The sequence below is a fragment of the Bufo bufo genome, chromosome 1, assembly GCF_905171765.1.
Source record: "Bufo bufo chromosome 1, aBufBuf1.1, whole genome shotgun sequence".
NCBI classification, from domain to species: Eukaryota; Metazoa; Chordata; class Amphibia; order Anura; family Bufonidae; genus Bufo; species Bufo bufo.
The window spans coordinates 790,540,217-790,564,415 of record NC_053389.1 but is presented as its reverse complement, the minus strand read 5'-3'; the positions used below and the strand labels follow the sequence as shown (position 1 = coordinate 790,564,415).

General features: G+C 43.4%; 1 protein-coding gene across 1 annotated transcript in view; it reads right to left on the bottom strand.

Moving 5' to 3' along the window:
• Positions 1–2,671: 2,671 nt before the first annotated feature.
• TSPAN16 (tetraspanin 16) overlaps positions 2,672–24,199 on the bottom strand; it is a 33,439-nt gene continuing 11,911 nt past the window's right edge. The window contains exons 3-8 of the mRNA XM_040414980.1: positions 23,965–24,171; positions 22,591–22,665; positions 21,380–21,487; positions 9,622–9,756; positions 6,103–6,186; positions 2,672–3,098 (exon numbers count right to left, since the gene is read on the bottom strand). Coding sequence (XP_040270914.1) covers positions 3,045–3,098; positions 6,103–6,186; positions 9,622–9,756; positions 21,380–21,487; positions 22,591–22,665; positions 23,965–24,171 — 663 coding nt within the window. The 3' untranslated portion in view covers positions 2,672–3,044. The remainder of the gene's footprint in view (positions 3,099–6,102; positions 6,187–9,621; positions 9,757–21,379; positions 21,488–22,590; positions 22,666–23,964; positions 24,172–24,199) is intronic.

The window sequence follows — 24,199 nt, the reverse complement described above, 5'->3', positions numbered from 1 at the left end:
CATACACACTGTTGCCAGCGGCAACCACAGGTGAGGCAAATACCACAGCCCTCACCTGTGATTGAACACCAAAGAAAACCGCTGACAACCGCATGCGGTTCAGGAGTCACGGTCATAGCCATGGCCGTGACACTCCCACCCCTCAAAGCCCCCCCACCAAAAAAAGACACGTGAGGGACTCACACAAGGGGATGAGAGAAGGGGACGTCCACTCTCAGGACATGGTTCCCAGAAAGTCGCTGTCAGCTGCATCCTCTCCCAGCACACAACACAGCCAGTCCGACGAGGCCTGCAGCCCGCACCAGCGACACGGAAATGGAACCACTGAGAGTGGACGAGGGGACTCTCCACTCACGTCCCCACTCCAGTCGCTGCCAGCAGACACTCCTAACCAGCACGCAGCCGGACCACTTACGGAGTGCTGCCAGCAGACGACCAGAGATGGGAACATGGAGAGGGACGAGGGATCCCCAACACGGACACGGAAGGTAAGGTGGCGGGGAATAAGCCACCAACCGTGCCGTTAACGGAGAACCCCCAGGAACGCTCTCCCTCCGGAGAACGCGCATGCAGACCACAAGGGTATGGCACTGCATGCTGCACCCTCTTTCGAAGGTGTGCAACTCGCACACCAAACAAACACCCTAGTGCTATAAAATCAGGGGGACGCCAAACGAGGCAACGGTGAAGGGAAGGCGGGGAAACGCCACTCACCGCGCCGTCAGAGGCGAAACCCCCAGAACGCTCTCCCTCCGAAGAGCGCGCATGTAACCCTTCCGCAGAGGGCGGTACATGCTTCACCCTCTTTCGAGGGATGCATACTCCCACCCCTCAAAGCCCCTCCCAACAACAAAAGGGGAAAGTTGGTGAGGCATAAGAAACAATGGGAGGGGGGGGAGGGGAAAGACAAACAAAAAGGGGACACCAACACGGACAACGGTGAGCTGGGAATGCCACTCACCGCGCCATAAATGGTGAAAGCCCCATAACGCTCTCCCTCCGGAGAACACGCATGCACCCCATCCGTAGACAGCAGTGCATGCTTTACCCTCTTTCGAGGGAGCGCCACGTAAGAAGCGACTGTGGTCATACTGTCACGGCTGAGGATGGGGGAAATCCTCAGCCGTGTGGAGCCCGGTGATGTTACGGCTGCTTGGCCATGAAGACAGGATTAGGGAGCAGGTCACCTCCTAAACGCATCCCTAACCTGACCCTGGCTCCTAGCTACATGAGCCAACCTTGATGGTAGGAGGGCCCATGCTCCGGAACCTAAAAGTCCCTGCTAGCCCTCAAGATGACCCTCACCTAGGAGCTGAGTAAGACAAGCCCACTCCTCCTAGACACGGAGGAGCAGGAGTCTCAACGGCCAAGCTGCAGGAAAAGGGGAGACATAAACAGCTCTATGGATATGGCAGGTGAACAAAGAGTTCCACCTACCTGCCACAGCCTTGCTGACTGGATCCCTGTGTTAGCAGGGTGCAGATCACAAACGCATCCCCACACAGGGACCCAGATCCATAGCTGCACAAAATCACATATAAAACATCACACGGACATCACACATAACTAGAAATAACTTAAAGCGACATTATGGTTATGACCACAGGGGTGGCTCTTACTGGCAGGTAATAAAGACATGAGGCTGCTCTCAGCTAAGCATGGCTGAAGCAACCTGCAGGCCTGCAAAAGCAGTGAGGCTTTATAGGCCAAGAAGCCACACCCCACAGTCGGACACACCCAGTGCACACACACACTAGGAAGGAGATTAACCCTTCCAACACCAGGGAAGGGAAAACACCACTTAAAGGAGACGTGCACACAATAACATAAAAAGGAAGTGCACACATACACACATAACACAAAACCGCATGCACAACGTAGCGAGCTGCAATGGCACAGCTCAGCCTGCTACGCTGCCACATACACACTGTTGCCAGCGGCAACCACAGGTGAGGCAAATACCACAGCCCTCACCTGTGATTGAACACCAAAGAAAACCGCTGACAACCGCATGCGGTTCAGGAGTCACGGTCATAGCCATGGCCGTGACAGTTAGGCAGCAGCACTCCAGTTCCAGGCTACAACCTACGACTGTTGTATCCAGTTAGCCAAGGTGCCCGGACCCTCTTGCATCTGATCCTTTCCTGGCTTCTGGCTTCTGTCCCTATCATGTATCTGATCTGGTCCTGACCTTGGCCCAGTTACTTACCTCAGCTCTGTCTAGGCCTTCTGCTTATTCTGCCAGGCATTTGTAAAGCCCTTCCCGTCCTGACCTCTGGATAGCCCTTGATACATTTCCCACGCACTTCGAATTAGCCAGTGTCAACACCACAGGATTATGGCTTTGAGAGTCCACTAACCCTACTCTCTAGTACATGATTCATATATGTGAAGAGAGAGAGAGAGGGGATTGTCTAGAGTGGCACGGCTATAGGAGATGCAGGAGGAGACTTCTAATCAAGGCTCTGGTGCCTAAGGAGGCCCCTTTGTGCCATAAGAAAACACCAGTATGAATGGCACTTGGTAGGAAGGGACCCTATTACAGATTTAGCATTGGGGCCCATTACGCCTCTGTTGGCTCACCCCTGGCCATGTGACATAGCTTGCTCCTCCCACTTTAGAGCGACACAAAATCCATTTTATCCTTCGAATAATAAAGTGACTCAATGTAAACAATTTAAACCAGTTTTATTTCTAGGAATGTACATATTATTATTGCGTCCTCTATGTATGTACAACATTTATATGTACTACTGACATACTACATTAAGCAGTGGACATCACTGATGAGGATGATGTTTAAGAAGTTAAGAAAATAGACTTTGTGTATATAATAGCTAAACATCATGCCTACCATACTAGAACAGCGGGCGCTGGGCGACACTGCTGAGTTGTGGTACGTTCCGTTCATGCCAAATCCAAAGGATTATGATGGAAAAGTAGTGACAATAGGTTTGCACATATAAGTAATACAGGTTCACACTCATGTAGTCACACTCATCACCACTATGAAATGCTTCAGAGGAGGGGAGCGCCAGGTACGTCTATTTATTACCAATCTGGCAAAATAGCACAAGAGCAACAATCATGGCTGCAAGCTGGAAAAGAGAGACAGAAAGTTATGAACATAAGTTATAAATTGGTCTGTCAGGTGTGTATACTTTTGCAATTTTTTAAAGATTTATTGTTCCGGTGGATGAAGTAAGCACCAGGACAAATAGTCTTGAAAAAAAATCTAAAAATCTCCTACTATTCTGTGTATACAGCTCCTATCCAGACCCATGTGTCCCCATGATAACAGACTGCAAACAAACCCTGTGTGGTCTAATCCAGCAGCCAATCGAATAGATAGGGTTGGTAGTCTGTAACCATGGAGACACATTAGTACAGGGGTACTCAACTGGTGGACCGCGGTGCGAATCCAGACCGTGGTTGCCAGCTGTCCAGACCCCTGCATGCACCCGGGTGCCAGCTCTCAGGGGGTGCCACAATCCAGAAGCAATGAGCGCTTCCATCAATACAGATGGAAGCGCTCATTGCTGGAGCGCAGGGAGCTGGGTCCTGTCACTCACCGCTCAGCTCCCCGCGCTCCTCCCCTCCTTCAGGCCGGGGGCTCTCTGAATGGTGAAGCAGGAAGACTTCTTCCTGCTCCCCCATTCAGCCTGCAGGCACGGATCATGCGGCCGGCTTGTGGGGGGGCGGAGCCTGCAGTCTGGAAATCTGCATAAGCCCCGCCTACACGGTGCTTCAGAGCGATCTGTGTCTGCAGGGGAGAGAGGACTGTGAGCTTCAGGAACGGGGCAAGGTGAGTAGGTACTGAGTTTTTTTTTTTTTTTTTAACAGAGTTGGAAAAATGGGCATTGCTAATGTGAAAAGGGCACAATGGGCATTTCTACTCTGGATGGAACACAATGGGCATTTCTTCTCTGGAGGGGGCACAATGGGCATTTCTACTATATAGGGGGCACAATGGGCATTTCTACTATGGAGGGGACAGTGCACAGAGGGCATTACTACTGTGAAGGGGGCACAGAGGGCATTATTACTTTGAAGGGGGCACAATAGGCATTACTAGCACAGAGGGCATTACTACTATGAAAGGGGCACAGAGGGCATTATTACTTTGAAGGGGGCACAATAGGCATTACTAGCACAGAGGGCATTACTACTATTAAGGGGGCACAAGGGGAATTTTTTTTAATGGAGGGGACACAGAGGGCATTATTACTGTGAAGGGGCACAATGGACATTATTACTGTGAAGGGGCACAGTGGGCATTACTACTATTAATGGGGCACAATGGGCATTATTACTTTGAAGGGGGTACAATGAGAATTTCTATTCTGGATGGGGCACAATGGGCATGTCTTCTCTGGAGGGGGCACAATGGGCATTGCTAATGTAAGGGGGCAAATGGGCATTTCTACTATATAGGGGGCACAATGGGCATTGCTAATGATAAGGGGGCACAATGGGCATTTCTACTATGGAGGGGACACAGTGCACAGTGCATTACTACTCTGAAGGGGGCACAGAGGGCATTATTACTGTCAAGGGGCACAATGGGCATTACTAGTACAGAGGGCATTACTACTATTAAGGGGACACAATGGGGATTTCTACTATGGAGGGGGCACAGAGGGCATTATTACTGTGAAGGGGCACAATGGGCATTATTACTGTGAAAGGGGGCACAGTGGGCATTACTACTATTAATGGGGCACAATGGGCATTATTACTTTGAAGGGGGTACAATGGGCATTACTAGCACTGAGGGCATTACAACTATTAAGGGGGCACAATAGGGTTTTCTACTATGGAGGGGGCACAGAGGGCATTATAACTGTGAAGGGGCACAATGCGCATTATAACTGTGAAGGGGCAAAGAGAGGGCATTACTACTATGAGGGGGCACTTAGGGTATTCATACTCTGTGGGGAGGAACTAAGGAGGCATCGCAATATGTCAGGGGCACTAAGGAGCATCATAATGTGTGGGGGCACCAAGGGATCACCCTGCTGTGAGGGTGCACTTAGGGGTATCATACTCTGTGGAGCACTAAAGGGATATCATACTATCTAAGGGGCATCATTATTGTTAGGGGGCACTGAAAGTACATTCTAACAGTTTGGTCGGCAGAAAGGAGATAAGGTGGGCTTGGAGGTGTGGATTATTGTAAAAAAAAAAAAATAATGCAGTGCTACACGCCAAAGGTGTTGTCCCTCTTTATAAATTTTTTTGTTTTGCAGCTCGGACCTTCATCCTACTGCACACTCGGGTATGTGGACCTTTACAAAAAGTACTTGAGTACCCCTGCATTAGTATATAGGAGCTGTATGCACAAAACGGTAGATCTTTAATAAAGACTATGTGATAAGTTGATTACACTTTTTTATTTAATGGAGTATGGCGGAGCTCACCTGAGTGACCACCAGTGGAAGCACGGAAAAAAAACAACAGTCAGGATTTGATATTACACTACTGATCCCAGCACATGTTGTTTTTTCGTCTTTTACTGGTTTTCCAGGATATTTTAATTTGCATGTAAGAAGGAGTGGTTATTGCTAATGACCTCCATCTGAGATGTCAGGCCTCTTATATAGAAAAAAGACCGGCACTCAGTATTTACTATTGTCATGAGTAAGGATCAGAACCTGACGATCCGAAACGCGTAGAAGTATATGTTGGATTTTTTTATGCACCCATGAAATAAAGAATATCACGTTTATTACTGCCATCTTGGAAGCTGGATCACTTTCTTCTGTTACTTTTTAATTTAAAGTCCACTAGATTTGAATGTAAAATGGTTGCAATAGTATACACACCTTTTTAATGATGATCATAATATTCATGTGCTATGTGAGCGTGTTAAAACATGTTAAAACAAAGCAGGGGAGATTTATTGTTCCTCCATCAGACTACTTTACAGGGTTTGATGTGAAGAAGATACTTCCCACAAATGCAAATTTTACAAATAAGCTCTAAGCAGATCAAGAACAAGCAGGAGGTGCGGGAAGATTTTCAGACAGTAGCCTGTAGTATTGTCTAATCTGACAAATGTTCCTACTTAATAATTTACCAATGAATGAAGAAATAACTTACCTCCAGAGCACAGATTCCCAGGGCGACACCTCCTACAATTTTTCCATTTTGGGACAGGAAGTGTTCAAATGCTTTAAAGCACCCCTGAGAAGTAAAGAGTTAAAATTCACACTGTCAGAGAGAAGTTTGAACATAATTGCTTATCTTAAAGGCTATGTACACCATTGGTGGGGGGGGGGGGGATTTATGATTGTATTTTGCTCATTTTGGGTTAAAAAAAAATCTATTAATATTTATTAAAAATATTGAGCCGTTCGATCACAAAGGGTTAACTGTTTTTCTAGCTGTGTGAAAAGTACTTTCACTTTAATAACCCTTATCTGTAAATTACTAAGAGGTTATAAACACTAAGTAAGATAAGAACTGAGCTATAATGAGTGTTTACAAGGTCAGATCAGAGATAAGGAGTCCCTAAGCTCCTTGTCAGACAGAGCAGAGAGAAAATTCAGAAGCAGCAACTAGATAAACTCAAAGTTGTGCAGGCAAATGGCTCAATATTTTTTAATAACAACCAAAAAAAAAAAATGATCTTTAGCTTAAAAGTAGAATTCAATAATAAAATAAATTGCCACCAAAGGTGTACATAGCCTTTAAAATATAACCCCAAACCAAATAGATAATTCCCCTAACATCTTTAAAGAGATTCTGTCACCTCTTTTTACCCTATAGAGATGCGGAAATGCACGGCTAGATCGCCGCTAGCATGTCCGTGATATACCTGTCCCATATCTCTGAGTGGTTTTATTGAGTGTAACAAAATGATTTTATATATATGTAAACCAGCCTGGTAAGGAGCCCAAGGAGCTGTACTAACCGTTCTGGAGCCCAGCCACGCCCCCCTGTGAAGAAGCCCAGCACCGCCTGTACCCACGAATCTCCTCCTTGCTCACAAAGTCAGATCACCGTAATCTCGCAGTGCGCGAGCTCGCGCATGCGCAGTTCCTTCTCTGAAGCTAATACCAGCACAGGGAAGGAACACTATGCCAGCTCTGCGCATGCGCGAGCTCGCGCATCGCAGGATTACGCCGATCTGACTTCATGAGCGAGGAGGAGATTCGTGGGTACAGGCGGTGCTGGGCTCCTTCACAGGGGAGCGTGGCTGGGCTCCAGAACAGTTAGCGCGGCCCCTTGGGCTCCTTACCAGGCTGATTTACATATATATATAAAATCATTTTTTACACTCAATAAAACCACTCAGAGATATGGCACAGGTATATTGCGGACATGCTAGCAGCGTTCTAGCCGTGCATGTCAGCATCTATTCAGGGTAAAAAGAGGTGACAGAATCCCTTTAAATCAGGCATTTCTGAGAGCTACCTACCTGGCTTACTAGACATGGCTACTAAACCACTGGATCACCTAAAAATACACACCTAAAAAAATTAACTCACCAGGTACCACTGCCAAATCACTAAGTTATCTAGTATAGACTAAAAACCAGTGGATCACTTATAAAACACACTAAACTTATAGAACACCTGGTATAAACTCTAAATCAGTGGGTCACTGAGTATATACTATAAACCGGATCACCAAGTACAGCTACAGTACTAAGCCACTGGATCACCAAGTATAGATCATAATCCACTGGATCACAAAGTACAGCTACAGTACTAAGCCACTGGATCACCAAGTATAGACTATAAACCCCTGGACTACCAAGTATAGCTACTAAACCACTGGTTCATCCAGTATAAACTGTAGAGCACTGGATCGCCAACTAAAACTTCTAAATAATTAGATCACCAAATATAGACTCTAAACCACTAGATTATTTGGTCGAGACCTTTAACCACTGGATCAAAAAAAATACACTCTCGTAGATCACCAGATATACTGTACATCTTAAACCACTGGATCACCTGGCTTTAAACTACTAGAACACCAGGTATAGATTTTAAATCACTGGGTTACCTGGTATAGTCCTGAAGCTACTTGATCACAAAGTATAGACCCAAATCAACTAGATCACCAGATCCAGGCTACAAATCATTGATTCACTTAGTGTGTATCAAAACTAGTGGAACACCAGTGATAAACTCTAAACTAGTGTACTACCATATATAGGCTCTAAATCAATACCAGGTATAGATTCTGAGTACTCAAGTTTATTTACTAAACTACTGGGTAACCAATTATAGCTAAAATCCATCAAGTACAGCTACTAAGCTAACAGATGACCAAGCATAGACGCCAAATCACTGGATTACCAAGTGTCAACTCTAAACTGCAGGATCACCAAAGGATAAACTGTAAATCACTGGAGAAACAAGAATAGACCCAAAATTACTGTATCATCATGATCTGGATAGACCCTAAATCTCTAGATCGCCAAATATAAACTCTAAACTGCAGGATCACCAAAGGATAGTGTAAGATCCTCACCTGTCTCGCACTCCGGTGTGACCAAAAAGGGTCCTCGTGGAGCTGCGGGACAGGTTACGCATGTCTCCATTGATACACTAGCTCCGACCCCTTTGCGAACCGACGCGGGGATGCGTTTGCATGTGCGCTGGAGGGGAAGATCGCATGGCTTTCAGGGACAGCTTGGCCGAGCTCGTGGCTGTGCGCTACGGTCGAGCTTGTCTCTGGTGCCTATTGAGGATCCCATTCCGGTGTCCATGTCGACGCGCTCGCGCACTCTCGCAGAGCCTGTACGTTTGAAAACGGGTTCGCAAGGGGATATGCGGTCGCACGTACGTGCTTCTTATGCGCTTCGCCGACCAGCGAAGGGAATAGCACCTGGCCGCAAGTTCAGAGTAGATTAGGGGGCCGGCATTAGTCTAATTGACTAATGACCGACCAAAGCCTTGTACACAGGTGTAGGGCAGGATCATGACCTATGGGGAGTGGACACTTGGTGCCCTGGGATTTGTTAGCAGGCACATGGTCCCCTGGGATTTGTTAGCAGGCACATAAAAGGTGGCCTGATAAAAGGTTGGTCAGTACCCACTGTTATCCTTCCTTATCCAGGTGCAGGTCAGTACTGCTAGCTACTGACTGAAGATTGCTGGGACTCCGTCCATTCCAGTGGGACCCAGAACCCGGGACTTTCCGTGACGCTTCAGTTTACCTGGCAAGTTGCACAGAGACCTATGCACGGATCGGGACTACTCCTGGCTTTTCTTCGTTTTTTTGTTTGCTTGATAATTGCCCAGTGAAGTTTACCTGGACTTTGTTTATTTTGTTAATAAACCCCTTTGACTTCATCCTCACTGGTCTGTTTCATTGGTGCCTTGCATTACAGATAGACTGTAAATCAGTGGATCACCAAGTACAGACTCTAAACTTCAGGATCGCCAATTGATAGAACCTATATCACTGGATCATTAAGTATAGACTCTAGGTCACTGGATCAGCAAGTAGAGCTACTAAACCACAAGATGATCAAGAACAAACTTAGACATAGAATAGACCTAGGAAGTTCAAAAGATACAAATGATCCATATACTGTATGGTGCTAAAAAAAAAAAAATTCCCCTGATGGTATTTGTAGGACTATAGCTTGTACCCTCATACCTTGACCTCTGAACTGATATTGTTACTCTGGCAGGGGCTGACGTAGGAGCAGCACACTGGAGGGTACTCCCGGTGATCTCGGTAGTAGGTGGAGTTGTTGAAATCTTCATAACCATAAAATCCGCAACATTTGAGCTGAGAAAAAAATTTGACAGATATAGTGAACTGGCTTATACACTGTATGTCAAAAAAGGCAGGTGATGTCCATAGCATCCAATCAGAGCCCAGCTTTAATTTTCTGATATGTACTATAAAACAAAACTTTGCTAGGAGCAACAAGAAACAGATTTCACATACAAATGCCACAGAGTAGATAAATGTTGCAGGGACAGGTTTCATACAAAGTTAACAGTCATCCAATTACTTATGTGAACTATAACATGAAATATCACATGGTTCATGATAAACGTCTATAATACTTATGTGTAAACTCAAACAGGTACACAATCTGCACCTGATTTGTTCTGAATATAACTTCTATAATACTGTTCCAATGTACAAAAATATAACTACTATAATACTGCTCCTATGTACAAGAATATAACTACTATAATACTGCCTCCTATGTACAAGACTATAACTACTATAATACTGCTCCTATGTACAAGAATATAACTACTATAATACTGCCTCCTATGTACAAGAATATATCTACTATAATACTGCCTCCTATGCACAAGAATATATCTACTATAATACTGCCTCCTATGTACAAGAATATAACTACTATAATACTGCTCCTATGTACAGGAATATAACTACTATAAATACTGCTCCTATGTACAGGAATATAACTACTATAAATACTGCTCCTATGTATAAGAATATAACTACTATAATACTGCTGCTATGTACAGGAATATAACTACTATAATACTGCCTCCTATGTACAAGAATATATCTACTATAATACTGCCTCCTATGCACAAGAATATATCTACTATAATACTGCCTCCTATGTACAAGAATATATCTACTATAATACTGCTCCTATGTACAAGAATATAACTACTATAATACTGCTCCTATGTACAGGAATATAACTACTATAAATACTGCTCCTATGTACAGGAATATAACTACTATAAATACTGCTCCTATGTATAAGAATATAACTACTATAATACTGCTGCTATGTACAGGAATATAACTACTATAATACTGCCTCCTATGTACAAGAATATAACTACTATAATACTGCCTCCTATGTACAAGAATATAACTACTATAATACTGCTCCTATGTATAAGAATATAACTACTATGGGGGCGGAGCCTGACAGCCGACCAGGAGAGACGCATGTGAGAGAGCTCCTCTCCATGTGAGTCAGCTAACTAGTAAATTCCGCTAACTAGCCTTACAATAATGGGCAAAGTGGGTAGATTTATCCCCAGTGATAACCCAGAACCCATCAGACCGATCAGAAATCCACAAGAAATGGATAAATTTCTAAACAAGAGACCTCCGGCCGCAAGTGCCGCCAAGATGGCGCCGCCAGAGCAAGAAGAATGGCTGCTGGATACGGAAGGAGCGGATGGCGTTTCATCAGATACAAACACCCGGTCCAAGATTAATTCGTCGGCACCCATCTCACGCCAGTTTATACAGCAGGCATTGACCTCAGCACTGGCCCCAGTGATACAAGATCTCACGGAGATCAAGAGCGATGTTAAACACATTGGGCACCGGGTGGAAAAGTTAGAACAAGATCAGGCGGCCATACTAACTTTTGCCCATACTATGGGAGAAAACAGTGCAGCACTGGCCTCTTCGCTGGATAATGCCTATGCACTTATAGAGGACCAGGAAAACCGTAGCCGCCGGAAAAACATCAGGCTACGAGGTCTCCCTGAGCTGGTACCTCATGAAGCACTACCTGAGGCGGCTGCCGCCATTTTCTCTGGCCTACTAGGAGCAGAGCGGGCTGAGGAGATCTGTGTGGAGCGAATTCACAGGGCACTGAGGCCAAGACCAAAAGATACAGACCCACCGAGGGACGTGGTGTGCGGGCTGCTGCGATATGTTGACACAGCGGCTGTTCTTAAAGCGGCCAGAGATCAGAAAGAACCGATCTATGAAGGAGCCAAGATCATGTTATTTCAAGACCTGGCACCCTCGACGCTGAGCAAGCGGAGAATCCTGAGACCGCTTACAGATCATCTAAGGGCAATCAAACTGCCCTACAAGTGGCTCTTTCCATTCGGATTAACCTTTTCCTCTGAGGGCAAGAGGTGTACAATCCGTACTCCAGCGGACTTACCAGCGGCATGGTCCCTTCTCCAGACAACCCCCCTGGACATACCATCATGGCTTCCGTCAGCCGACACAGGGGTTCCACTGCCAGAATTGCCTGTTGAGCAGAGGTGGAGCAGAGCAGCAACTAAAAGAAAATCCAACATCAGGCCCTGAAGAGGCGAGCATTGTTCAAAGGCACCCTCTATGTGCTTAGATGGTGGCCGATAGAAGCGGGAAAACCGGACTAGGCCGCATTATGGACGCCCTAGTGTACCGTTCTGCAAGTATTATTCGGAACTGTAAATGATCGCTTTGTTCACAGCTTATTACGAGCCGCTCAGCCGCCGCCTTGCGATTGGGGACCCCCAGGGGCCCTGATCGTGATGCTGCGGATGGGCCGCTCCATGGTGAGTTGATCAGCTCAGATGATTCATGAACGCAGCGGTAGATTACCTCTCTCATGTTTAGAGTCAGAGTACACAACTTCTCTTATACATACTCACTGCATATAACTGAGTTTGGTGTTCAAAGATATGTTAATCCGTTTTATAACAAATGCATTGCGGTATAACATAGATAGGATAGGGCATGGTTTAAGGGCCGGTTAGGCTAGGTTGTTATGCCGATTATGTTCTTTTAAAACGCTAGTTGTGACTCATGGGATTGGCTGGCTTACTCCCCCCATCTTGCCATGTACCTTCAGTCTCACATGGCACACACCAGGGATTTAGTGGCGCAATCCTGGTGTAAGCGCCTTAGAACAGATTGGCTTGGGCCATTCGCGCTTTGCCTTTTTCTGATGGGCTGCGCGTTAGGCACAAGTCACCCGACAAACGTGTTGGAGATTTACTCCACTTATCAAATGTTCTCAATGTTTTGTATGTTATTCCGTTTCCCTGGACACACATATGGATATGATTCTTTGCTCGCTCTAATGCAACCACTCAGAATATACCATGGCATTGATTAAGTGTACATCATTCAATGTGAGAGGGTTTAACACCCCGCAGAAGAGGTCACAAGTCATAAGGATGATGAAAAAATTGCACACTGACATCTGTTTTCTGCAAGAATTGCACTTAAAGTCAGGGCGTGTGCCCACGCTCCCCAGAACACATTTCCAGCATTGGTTCACTAGTGAATGGAGCAGGGCGGCTAGGGGAGTAGGCATCGCCATATCAAAAAAAGTCCCTTTCCAATTGATTTGTAAACAAGAAGACCCAGAAGGGCGCTATGTATTTGTGAAGGGATCAATTGGTACCCAGGTAGTGACACTTGCCAGTTTATATTCCCCTAACAGGGGACAAGCAAAATGGCTTATCAATACTCTAAAAAAATTTGCCTCCTTTGCAGAAGGAATAAGAATATTAGGTGGGGATCTCAATATGACACTAAACCCCTTAGTAGATGCATCTGATGGCACCTCACAATTAACTCAGGCGGTCTTAGGCAGGGTAAATAACTACCTCGCAGATGCCAACCTGGTGGATTCATGGAGACTGCTCCACCCTGTCGAGAAGGATTTTTCTTTCTTCTCAGCCCCGCATAACACTTACAAGAGGCTGGACTATGTCCTGATCTCTGGCAGCTGTGCGGACAGGCTGGAGCGGTCCACCATTGAATCCATCACGGTTTCTGACCATGCCCCAGTGACTATTTCACTCCAGTTCCCAACATTGCCAATACATTCTAGACAATGGCGTTTAAACGAGACACTTCTAGACAAACAGTCTGATCGAGACAATCTTAGTCAGAAACTGATTTGGTTTTTCAGGGAGAATTGCACGGAAGGAATGCCGCTCACAACGGTATGGGAGACGCACAAACAAGTAATAAGGGGGGAGCTCATTGCGCTAGGCAGCAGAGTCAAAAAGAGCAGACAGGAGCACTTAAATAATCTACTTAAACAAATTGCGGATATTGAATCGCTTCATAAGCGGTCTAGAGCCATAGATGCCAGAGATAAACTAAGTACCCTACGTAAACAGCTGACAGATCACCTAAACATAAGCTATGCGAAGACATACCAGTACTCGCAGTTCCGCTTTTACTCCCATGGAGACAAGGGCACTAAACTCATGTCCTCTTTGCTTAAACAAAAGAAGGATTCCATGTTTATAGCAGGTATTTATACCAGAGATGGCACTACCCTACACAAAACGTCAGATATAGCCACTGAGTTCCAAAAATTTTATAAGGATCTATATGGTCTTCCAGAAGAAATAGCAGGATCCACCGCAGGAAGAGACACTCTGATAGATAACTTTTTAAGCCATTTGCAGCTACCCAGCTTAACCGAGGTGGAAGGCCAGGCTTTATTGTCGCCTGTTACAGAGGAAGAGGTCACCAAAATATTAGGCTCCATGCCATTGGGGAAAAGCCCGGGCCCAGACGGCTTCCCAGTGGGCTATTATAAAAAATTCTCGAAAGAGCTAGCTCCCCACTTGGCTGCCTGGTGCAATGAGCTTCTGAAAGGTTCCCAGTTACATAAGCAGTCCCTTGAGGCCACAGTTACTATCCTCCCCAAACCTGGGAAAGATCCTAAGTTATGTGGCAGCTATAGGCCAATTTCGTTGTTAAACGTCGACGTGAAGGTCTGGGCGAAACTTTTAGCAACCAGAATTAGTGCTCTTCTCCCTAAACTCATAAACCCTGAACAGACAGGTTTTGTACCTGGCAGGGAAGGCAGTCACAACTCGTGTAGAATCCTATCCATCATGCAGTTAGCTATTAAAAATAAAATTCCCCTGGTCCTGCTGGGTATGGACGCGGAGAAGGCCTTTGACCGGGTGAATTGGACATATATGATGAGGACTTTACAAAAGTTTGGCTTTCCTCAGCAGTTTAGAAATGCTATCATGTCACTGTATGGCGACCCTAGCGCCCGGATCAGAGTTAATGGCACCCTGTCGCCTCCCTTCCCCATAAGGAACGGGACGAGGCAGGGTTGCCCCTTATCACCTGCTTTGTACATTCTAGTAATGGAAACATTGCTACAAGCTATTAGGGAGCACCCAGATATCAAGGGTATTAAACTGGAGAATAGCCCCACTGAGCATCTTAATGCAGCATATGCAGATGACCTCTTGGTCATGGTGTCCAACCCGGTCGAGGCCTTCCCGCGTCTGTTATCCCTGTTCGAGCAGTATGGACAGGTGTCCAACTTCAAAGTGAACCACACAAAGTCAGAGGCAATGAATGTGTCCGCACCAGCCAATCAGATCAGTCTACTTAAATCTAACACTCCCTTTATATGGCAAACGTCTCACCTGTCCTACCTGGGTATCAAAATTCCTCATAAACTGGATAGAATATCCCAACTAAATTATGCTGCATTACTGAAAGATATCCAACAGCAGTTACACACCCTACGGATCCCGTACGTATCGTGGATGGGTCGGAAGAACATGTTGAAAGCATTTATCATGCCTAGACTATTATATGCCATGCAGATGCTGCCTGTCTTTCTCCCCTCTTCCTTCTTTACGCAAATCAGACGACTCTTTAGCACGTTCCTTTGGGGGGGGAGGGGAGCGAGACTGGCACATCGCACGCTGATCTTAGGGAAGGTTCAAGGAGGTATGACTTTACCTGATGCACAATTATACTATAAAGCCATACACCTGAAGAGGTGGTTACATATTCACGCCCCTTGGTCCAATATCTTAAGCAAAGAAATAGAGATCGCACAACTTGATAGGAAACAGAGAGCTGGTTTATGGGGCCTGAACTCCTCTTCACTACACTCACATGTGTTGCTTAAAGGCACAGTAGGTGTTGTTAGACAACTAAATAAGGATAAAAGCCTGCTCCCTGCTCCGTCATCATTGATGCCAGCCGACCTTGCTCCATTCCTAGTTAGACCCAAGGCAGATAATGTACCACCAATATGGAACAAAATGCACTCTTACACTATAGATGAATTTCTGGATGGGGCATCAAGTGCTCTTCATGACCAACACCCTATAAACAACGTTCTATCATCTTGTAACTTTCTAGATACCATTGAACTTAATTCTGTGAGTAAACCATTACTAAAAGACAGACAGAGCAAAACGGAAACCACTTGGTTTGAGAAGCTGATGCTTTTAGAGTCGCCCCCTAACAAACTAATATCCAAACTATACTTGGCACTTAATGTCCAGAGCCCGATTGGGATACCACATTATTTAAAAACTTGGGCCACAGAACTAGATACAGACTTTTCAGAAACCGATATTTTGCGTATCCACGCACACTCCCACGGATTCTCCAGATGCGTGAGAGTGCAAGAGCACTCATACAAACTATTAACTCAATGGTATCACACCCCAAAACAATTATTCACTAAGGGGCTAAGTAGTTCTGACCTTTGCTGGAGATGTGGGGTGGAGAGTGGATCACAAACATATATTTTGGTCATGTTCAAAAATACGAGAGTATTGGGAAGGAGTATCTGAAGTAATAGACAAAGTTATGAATAGACATGTCCAGCTATCGCCAGAATTGGTGCTTCTCTGGCTTCCCACTTCAGGTCTGTCTCCATCTAAATCAAGCTTACCTACCCATCTAATACAAGCCGCGAGGCTTCTAATTCCACAGAAATGGCTCAGTAAAGATCCACCCACACTGGGAAATAAAAGTAGACCAGATATGTAGAATGGAGGAGCTGGCTGGTTGGGAAGGCAGACGGCATGAGAAATATCTTAAAACCTGGTCTCCGTGGTTGAAATATAGGAACCAGGGAACAGATCCTCAAGTGCGCTAAGATGCTATGGAAGTAGTCTATACGGTTGCCTCATTATACTCTCAATCCATGATCACCAATTCAACAAGGGCTGTTAGAGCGTGTTTAGATAAAGCATATATGAAAAGCATTTGAAACATGTGTGTCCAGGAGGGTCTCCTCTGGGGGCCTCATTACCCCAGTTCTCTCCCAGTCCAGGTTAAGGGACTGTTGTTCCTTTTTCCTTCCCCCTGTGTCCCCCTTTTCTGATTGGAACTTTTCCTCCTCCTACGGATGCTGGCGGTAGGAGTAAATAATAGTTCATCTCAGAAAACATGGTTGTCTAGTGTCTGCTGCCATATATACTTCTTAATAAAGCTTGCCTACGTAAGATACAATTAGGCTATGGGGCAAGATACTTCACAGGATCTGGGTAGCCGTAATATCTGTCGTACGACACTTATAATGTTAAATCTTATGACGATATAATCCAATGCACATTATAATGGAATGCATGCTTTACTCATAGTTAAGTACGCTATAAATGTGATGCCTTTGTCTTGTATGACAAAATGTGAAAATTGGAATGTTCCGATATTGTTTCTACTCTGCTACTTTTTCAATAAAAAGAAATTTGACAAAGAATATAACTACTATAATACTGCTGCTATGTACAGGAATATAACTACTATAATACTGCCTCCTATGTACAAGAATATAACTACTATAATACTGCCTCCTATGTACAAGAATATAACTACTATAATACTGCTCCTATGTACAAGAATATAACTACTATAATACTGCTCCTATGTACAAGAATATAACTACTATAATACTGCCTCCTATGTACAAGTATATAACTACTATAATACTGCCCACTATGTACAAGAATATAACTACTATAATACTGCTCCTATGTACAAGAATATAACTACTATAATACTGCCTCCTATGTACAAGAATATAACTACTATAATACTGCCTCCTATGTACAAGTATATAACTACTATAATACTGCCCACTATGTACAAGAATATAACTACTATAATACTGCTCCCTATGGACAAGAATATAACTACTATAATACTGCCTCCTATGTACAAGAATATAACTACTATAAATACTGCTCCTATGTACAGGAATATAACTACTATAAATACTGCTCCTATGTACAAGTATATAACTACTATAATACTGCCTCCTATGTACAAGAATATAACTACTATAAATACTGCTCCTATGTACAGGAATATAACTACTATAAATACTGCCTCCTATGTACAAGAATATATCTACTATAATACTGCCCCTATGTACAAGAATATAACTACTATAATACTGCTCCTATGTACAATAATATAACTACTATAATACTGCTCCTATGTAAAATAATAAAACTACTATAATACTGCTCCTATGCACAAGAATATAACTACACTAATACTGCCTCCTATGTACAAGAATATAACTACTATAATACTGCCTCCTATGTACAAGAATATAACTACTATAATACTGCCTCCTATGTACAAGAATATAACTACTATAATACTGCTCCTATGTACAAGAATATAACTGCTGTAATACTGCTCCTATGTACAGGAATATAACTACTATAATACTGCCTCCTATGTACAAGAATATAACTACTATAATACTGCTCCTATGTACAAGAATATAACTGCTGTAATACTGCCTCCTATATATAATACTGGCAGTGGCCCCATGTTGTACGCAGGTCCAACTTGACAGAAGGTGGGATAACACAAGTAGGCAGCGCCATAAATACCACAGTGCAGCACAAAGTACTGCTGCCACTGCTTCAGTATTGCATTGCAGTGCTGAGGATGTTGATACAGTTGAATTCTGAAGACAGCTGCTGGACAGGTACATACTGTAAGTACCTGATACCCATACAGTAGCATTAATTAATGCTGAGAGCATCGGAACATTGTGTATCCAGGGTTTAGGTGGACATTGGCCCAACAGGAATTTTCCCTGTAGGGTCTATGGCCAATCCGCCCCTGCTTATAAGAAATTTAAAGAGTCTGTCCCAGTTTGTAGCTTTAAATAATACAGTCTATCATTGAATTCTTAGAAACCTCGGGGCACCAGGGAGCTCTTTCCCAGGGAATATAGAATACTGTCATCAGCAGTAACTTAATAGATCTTTATTAGACATAAAACCTAGGTTGCTAAAGATCCACTAGATGTTATGACCACATGTCCTTGGTATGGATTATTTTTCTTTGGGTGCCATTACCCATCAACTATCCATGGTTCAAGTACATACATCCTACCTGGTCATACCACCGCATGTCCTCACAAACTTCTGTGGACTTTAATATAAAAAGGATAGGAGACAAAGATATGATGATCTGTTGAATGCTGCACTGATTGGTGGATCGGGTGAGAGATTTTATTTTATTTTCCAAGGAACACAAAGGTGTGATTGGCACTTAGGGGTCTTTATTATAAAACGGGACACATGGGCATTATTTCTTATTAAGGAGACATTATCACCAAAGGGGGAGGCCATGGCACATTATTTCTTTTTAAGGGGATACTCAGGGAATATTACTACTTTTTAGGGGGTACATTAACTTTTAGGGGGAACTCACGGGGACATTATTACTTGCTAGGTTGCACTCAGGAGGCATTATTACTTTTTAGGACCAAGCATTATTACTGTCTATGGGGCAAAAGGGGAGCACTGTTACTTTCTAGGGGAACACCAGGGACAGAATGGGATGATGTAAGTTGGGAAAAGGTAGGGAGGATTCTGGAAAAGTGAGGAGCCAAATACATCTGTATTGCAAACTCTGCAGGCATAATTTGTGAATGGAAGTCATCATGGTGGTCTGGGCCAGAGGGAAAACATGGATAAAGTGAACGACTCCAATCAAAGAACTGTTCCATTTTCCTATACTGCATTCACTTACAGAGCGCCCATGTAACATTAATCTACCACTATGTGATCACTATATAGGGGTAATATTTGTCTTTGAATAGTGGATCTCATTCAGTATGGTGGTAATATTCAGTCACAATGTGTTAGTAGTTTTACAGTGGTATTCATGGTAATATTGGTCTTTGTATAGTGTTTTGTTTAATAGCAGTATGGTAGTATTATTCAGTCCCTTTTTAGTTTTATTGGTAGTGGTCCTGTTGTGATGTTACCTGGATTGGAAGCCCACTCAGATGAAAAATGTGTTTTTCACTCCCCTGTGCTGGACCCCTAGTTACAGTGCGCCTCTGCCCAGAGCATTGACTCCATTGTGCAAATCAGGATTATAGGGAACGCACAAAGGGCCCTGGGGCTTCCAACACTCATCTGCCATGTCTACTATGCCCAAGGCAGGTCTTCCAATCCACCCAGCAATATCAGGGTACACCCCTGGCAGTCGATATTTATATGTGTAATATAAGCACTGCTCACTTATGGGACCAGCACCTCTTATAACTTTTGGATTTTATTTTTTTGCTGGTATGCTATTTTAGAATTTTTGGTTTTAAAATTTTGTTGTATCATTTTGGTGCCTAAAAATGTGTTTTTAATTTCTATACATTTTTTTAGCTAACTTTGCCATTTTTTTTAAAAAAAATTTTTGTATGTAATACTTTGAACATCTTAAAGGGAATTTTATATCTTGGATATGCCGCTTAAACTTCCCCCAGTAACTTATTCATATGTTTACGGAGCTCTGGAATTAGTTCTTGTAGCGGTATTCTTACTAGAAAATATTCTGAAAATGCACTTTAAGGCCCCATGCACATGACCGTGTGTGTTTTTAGGTCCGCATTTTGCGGATCCGCGATTCCGTTTTTCTGTCCGTTGTGCATCTGTCGTTTTTATGCATGCCACAAAAATGGTCTGTTTTACTTCCGTGTGACTTCCGTTTTTGCGGTCCTCAAGAAAAAACGGATGCAGGAAATGGTCATAATTGTCATTGCCATTCTGTGACGTTTCACAAGGGATCCGCAAAAATGGATGACACATGAATACCATTCGAGTGACATCCATTTTTTGGCGAACCCATTGAACTTAATAGAAGCACGGACCGCATTTTGAAGGCAAGAGTAGGACATGCTTTATTATTTTGTGAGGCTGCGGAAAGGACATACAGAGGCAGACAGCACACGGTGTGCTGTCTGCACTTTTTGCAGACCCATTGAAATGAATGGGTCAGCATAAAAAAAATGCAGATCGGTCGTGTGAATGGGGCCTTAATCTTCTTCCTGCTGTATGAAAATAAGTCCGTTCTAGTCAAGGAGACCGGTATTTTCCTCTTCCAAATCAAGGTTTTCCTGCCTCCACAGCTTGATTGACGGAACCTGCATAGGATCTAATAAAACCCGGGGATAGCGTTCCCTGCCTGATAGAACATTGATCAATATGCAGAAAGCAGGGACGGGTGGGGAAACAGTATACATTAAGGGATACGTTTAACGTATGTCATATGTATATGTTAAATGTGGCACAAAGATGTGTCTTAGATGTAAGTCAACTGAACCAGCTGATTTCAGAAGGACAGGCCAACCATGTTATTTGTATGGGATTCTCCTGACTCTCCCCCTAAGGCAGATGCTGGAGGAGAGAAGGATCGGGCTGTTAGATTTCGACATGTCTGATCCTTTTATTCTAAGGAAAATAAGCCGCCACCAGAGGAGTCTAGCAGCATCTTACTGAACTCTCGCTGAGAAAACATCCCCCCAAGTTGACCATGCAGATGTATACAGCCAGCCTTAGTCCCTACCATGTCACAATGGTTGCAGTTATACAATGACTACAGTACAGGTCATCTTACTCTTCACCTCTTTCATGGTCGCATTCCACACTGTCGTCAGCTCATTGGCACCTCCATAATCATCACGGAGATATTTCACCGCCTTGTTACCAAGGAACTCAATGAAGATCTTGGACTGAGAAAAAAAAAAACGCACTTTACACATGTTTTCAATGACTTTGTTGCATGTCTTATTCTATGTTCTTATAAAACGCTGATGACCTCTTAAAGAATTTTTCCTCCAAGAATTGAAACTGGACTTTCGGCTGATGTGATAGCCACTGTGGACATGTCATCGTGGCCAGGACGTCAAGATAACAATGTTGGTTCTGGTGGGGCAGGTGATAGAGACGGGGCAGATTTCTTTTTAAAATTTAAGTACTTATTCTCATTTGTAAACCTTTATGAGGTTTTACAGTTCTTAGACCACCCCTTTAAAGGCATCTTATTATATAATAAAATGCCCTAACTGATCTGGGTGCAATAGTAACCATGTAAGAAAATGTTCTCTGTACAGATTGGCCAAGTGATCAAATGATTCACTCACCAATCCAGAAATGGTTGGACGGTCAAAAACAGAACATAAAGGTTTGGGTCAGATCGAGTTGTGTTTTTATGTGTATGATGCCTCCCCACTCTCTGATGCTCTAGGCGTGAAGGATATCAACATGTTGATCTCCTGTTCCCTCGAAGGAACAAAGGTGTCTACAAGTGTCTTATTCACTTCTACCAAGTTAAATAAGCATGATTGGCTCTTAAAGGGGTTGTCCCATGCATAACAATCTAGTTTTCAAACCAGCACCTGGATCTGAATACTTTTGTAATTGTATGTACTGTAATTAAATATGTATTATATCTACTGAGTTATTCAATGAAATCTATCTGTATAGCGCCACCTGCTGTTTGCTCGTTTTCTAATTTCTCTGTCCTGCTCACTGAGATGGAAACACATGCTCAGTTCCATCCTTCAACTGCCAGCAGCTGCAGCGGAAAGGGCATGCCCCCTGAGTAACAACATACAACCTAAGTTGTGGCTTGGAATAAATCTAGCAGAACAATTGAAGCAATGAATGGGGAGATCTACGGATCCATGTGAGGTACAGGGCTGATTCTAGCTTTGTTAGAATAAGTTTGTCACATAATAGATTATGTATAATTTTCATTTTTTACATTAATCATGGGGTAACCCCTTTATTATCTAGATATCTGTTTTCTGTATATAACGGTACAAGTTCTTACCAAAGAAGAGAATGCCAAAACTACTACAGCTCCTGCAATCTCCGCAATGAAAATAAGGAGGATGATGATGAAAAACTAAATGAAAAGATAAATATCAATAGGTTATATGAAGTACTAGGAGGAGATATAGGAGAAGTTATATGGAGTAATAAGAGGAGATATAGGAGAGGATATATGGAGTAATCGGAGGAAATATAGGAGAGGTTATATGGAGTAATAGGAGGAGATATAGGAGAGGTTATATGGAGTAATAGGAGGGGATATAGGAGAGGATATTTGGAGTAATAGGAGGATATCTAGGAGAGGTTATATGGAGTAACAGGAGAAGATATAGGAGAGGTTATATGGAGTAATATTATGAGATATAGGAGAGGATATATGGAGTAATAGGAGGAGATATAGGAGAGGTTATATGGAATAATAGGAGGAGATATAGGAGAGGTTATATGGAGTAATAGGAGGAGATATAGGAGAAGTTATATGGAGTAATAGGAGGAGATATAGGAGAGGTTATATGGAGTAATAGGAGGAGATATAGGAGAGGATATATGGAGTAATCGGAGGAAATATAGGAGAGGTTATATGGAGTAATAGGAGGAGATATAGGAGAGGTTATATGGAGTAATAGGAGGATATCTAGGAGAGGTTATATGGAGTAACAGGAGAAGATATAGGAGAGGATATATGGAGTAATAGGAGGAGATATAGGAGAGGTTATATGGAGTAATAGGAGGAGATATAGGAGAAGTTATATGGAGTAATAGGAGGAGATATAGGAGAGGTTATATGGAGTAATAGGAGGAGATATAGGAGAGGTTATATGGAGTAATAGGAGGAGATATAGGAGAAGTTATATGGAGTAATAGGAGGAGATATAGGAGAGGTTATATGGAGTAATAGGAGGAGATATAGGAGAGGATATATGGAGTAATAGGAGGAGATATAGGAGAGGTTATATGGAGTAATATTATGAGATATAGGAGAGGATATATGGAGTAATAGGAGGAGATATAGGAGAGGTTATATGGAATAATAGGAGGAGATATAGGAGAGGTTATATGGAGTAATAGGAGGAGATATAGGAGAAGTTATATGGAGTAATAGGAGGAGATATAGGAGAGGTTATATGGAGTAATAGGAGGGGATATAGGAGAGGATATATGGCGTAATAGGAGGATATATAGGAGAGATTATATGGAGTAACAGGAGTAGATATAGAAGAGGTTATATGGAGTAATATTAGGAGATATAGGAGAGGTTATATGGAGTAATAGGAGGAGATATAGGAGAGGTTATATGGAGTAATAGGAGGAGATATAGGAGAGGTTATATGGGGGAATATCAGGATATATAGGGAGATAATCTTGTACTTACTATCATTAGCATGCACCTGCTTTCTTTCACAGCTCCACAGCAGCCAAGAAACCCCATAAGTATTAGGAAACCTCCAACAGCCATGCACAGATAACCCACATTTACCACTTGCATGAGCTGTGGTGCTGCTGAGCCAAGGATTTTTAGGAAAGATCCTCCATCCACCTTCACCCATATTCCTATTCCCAGCACAGCTGCTCCCCCAAGCTGCAGAGGAAAAACAAAATACATACAG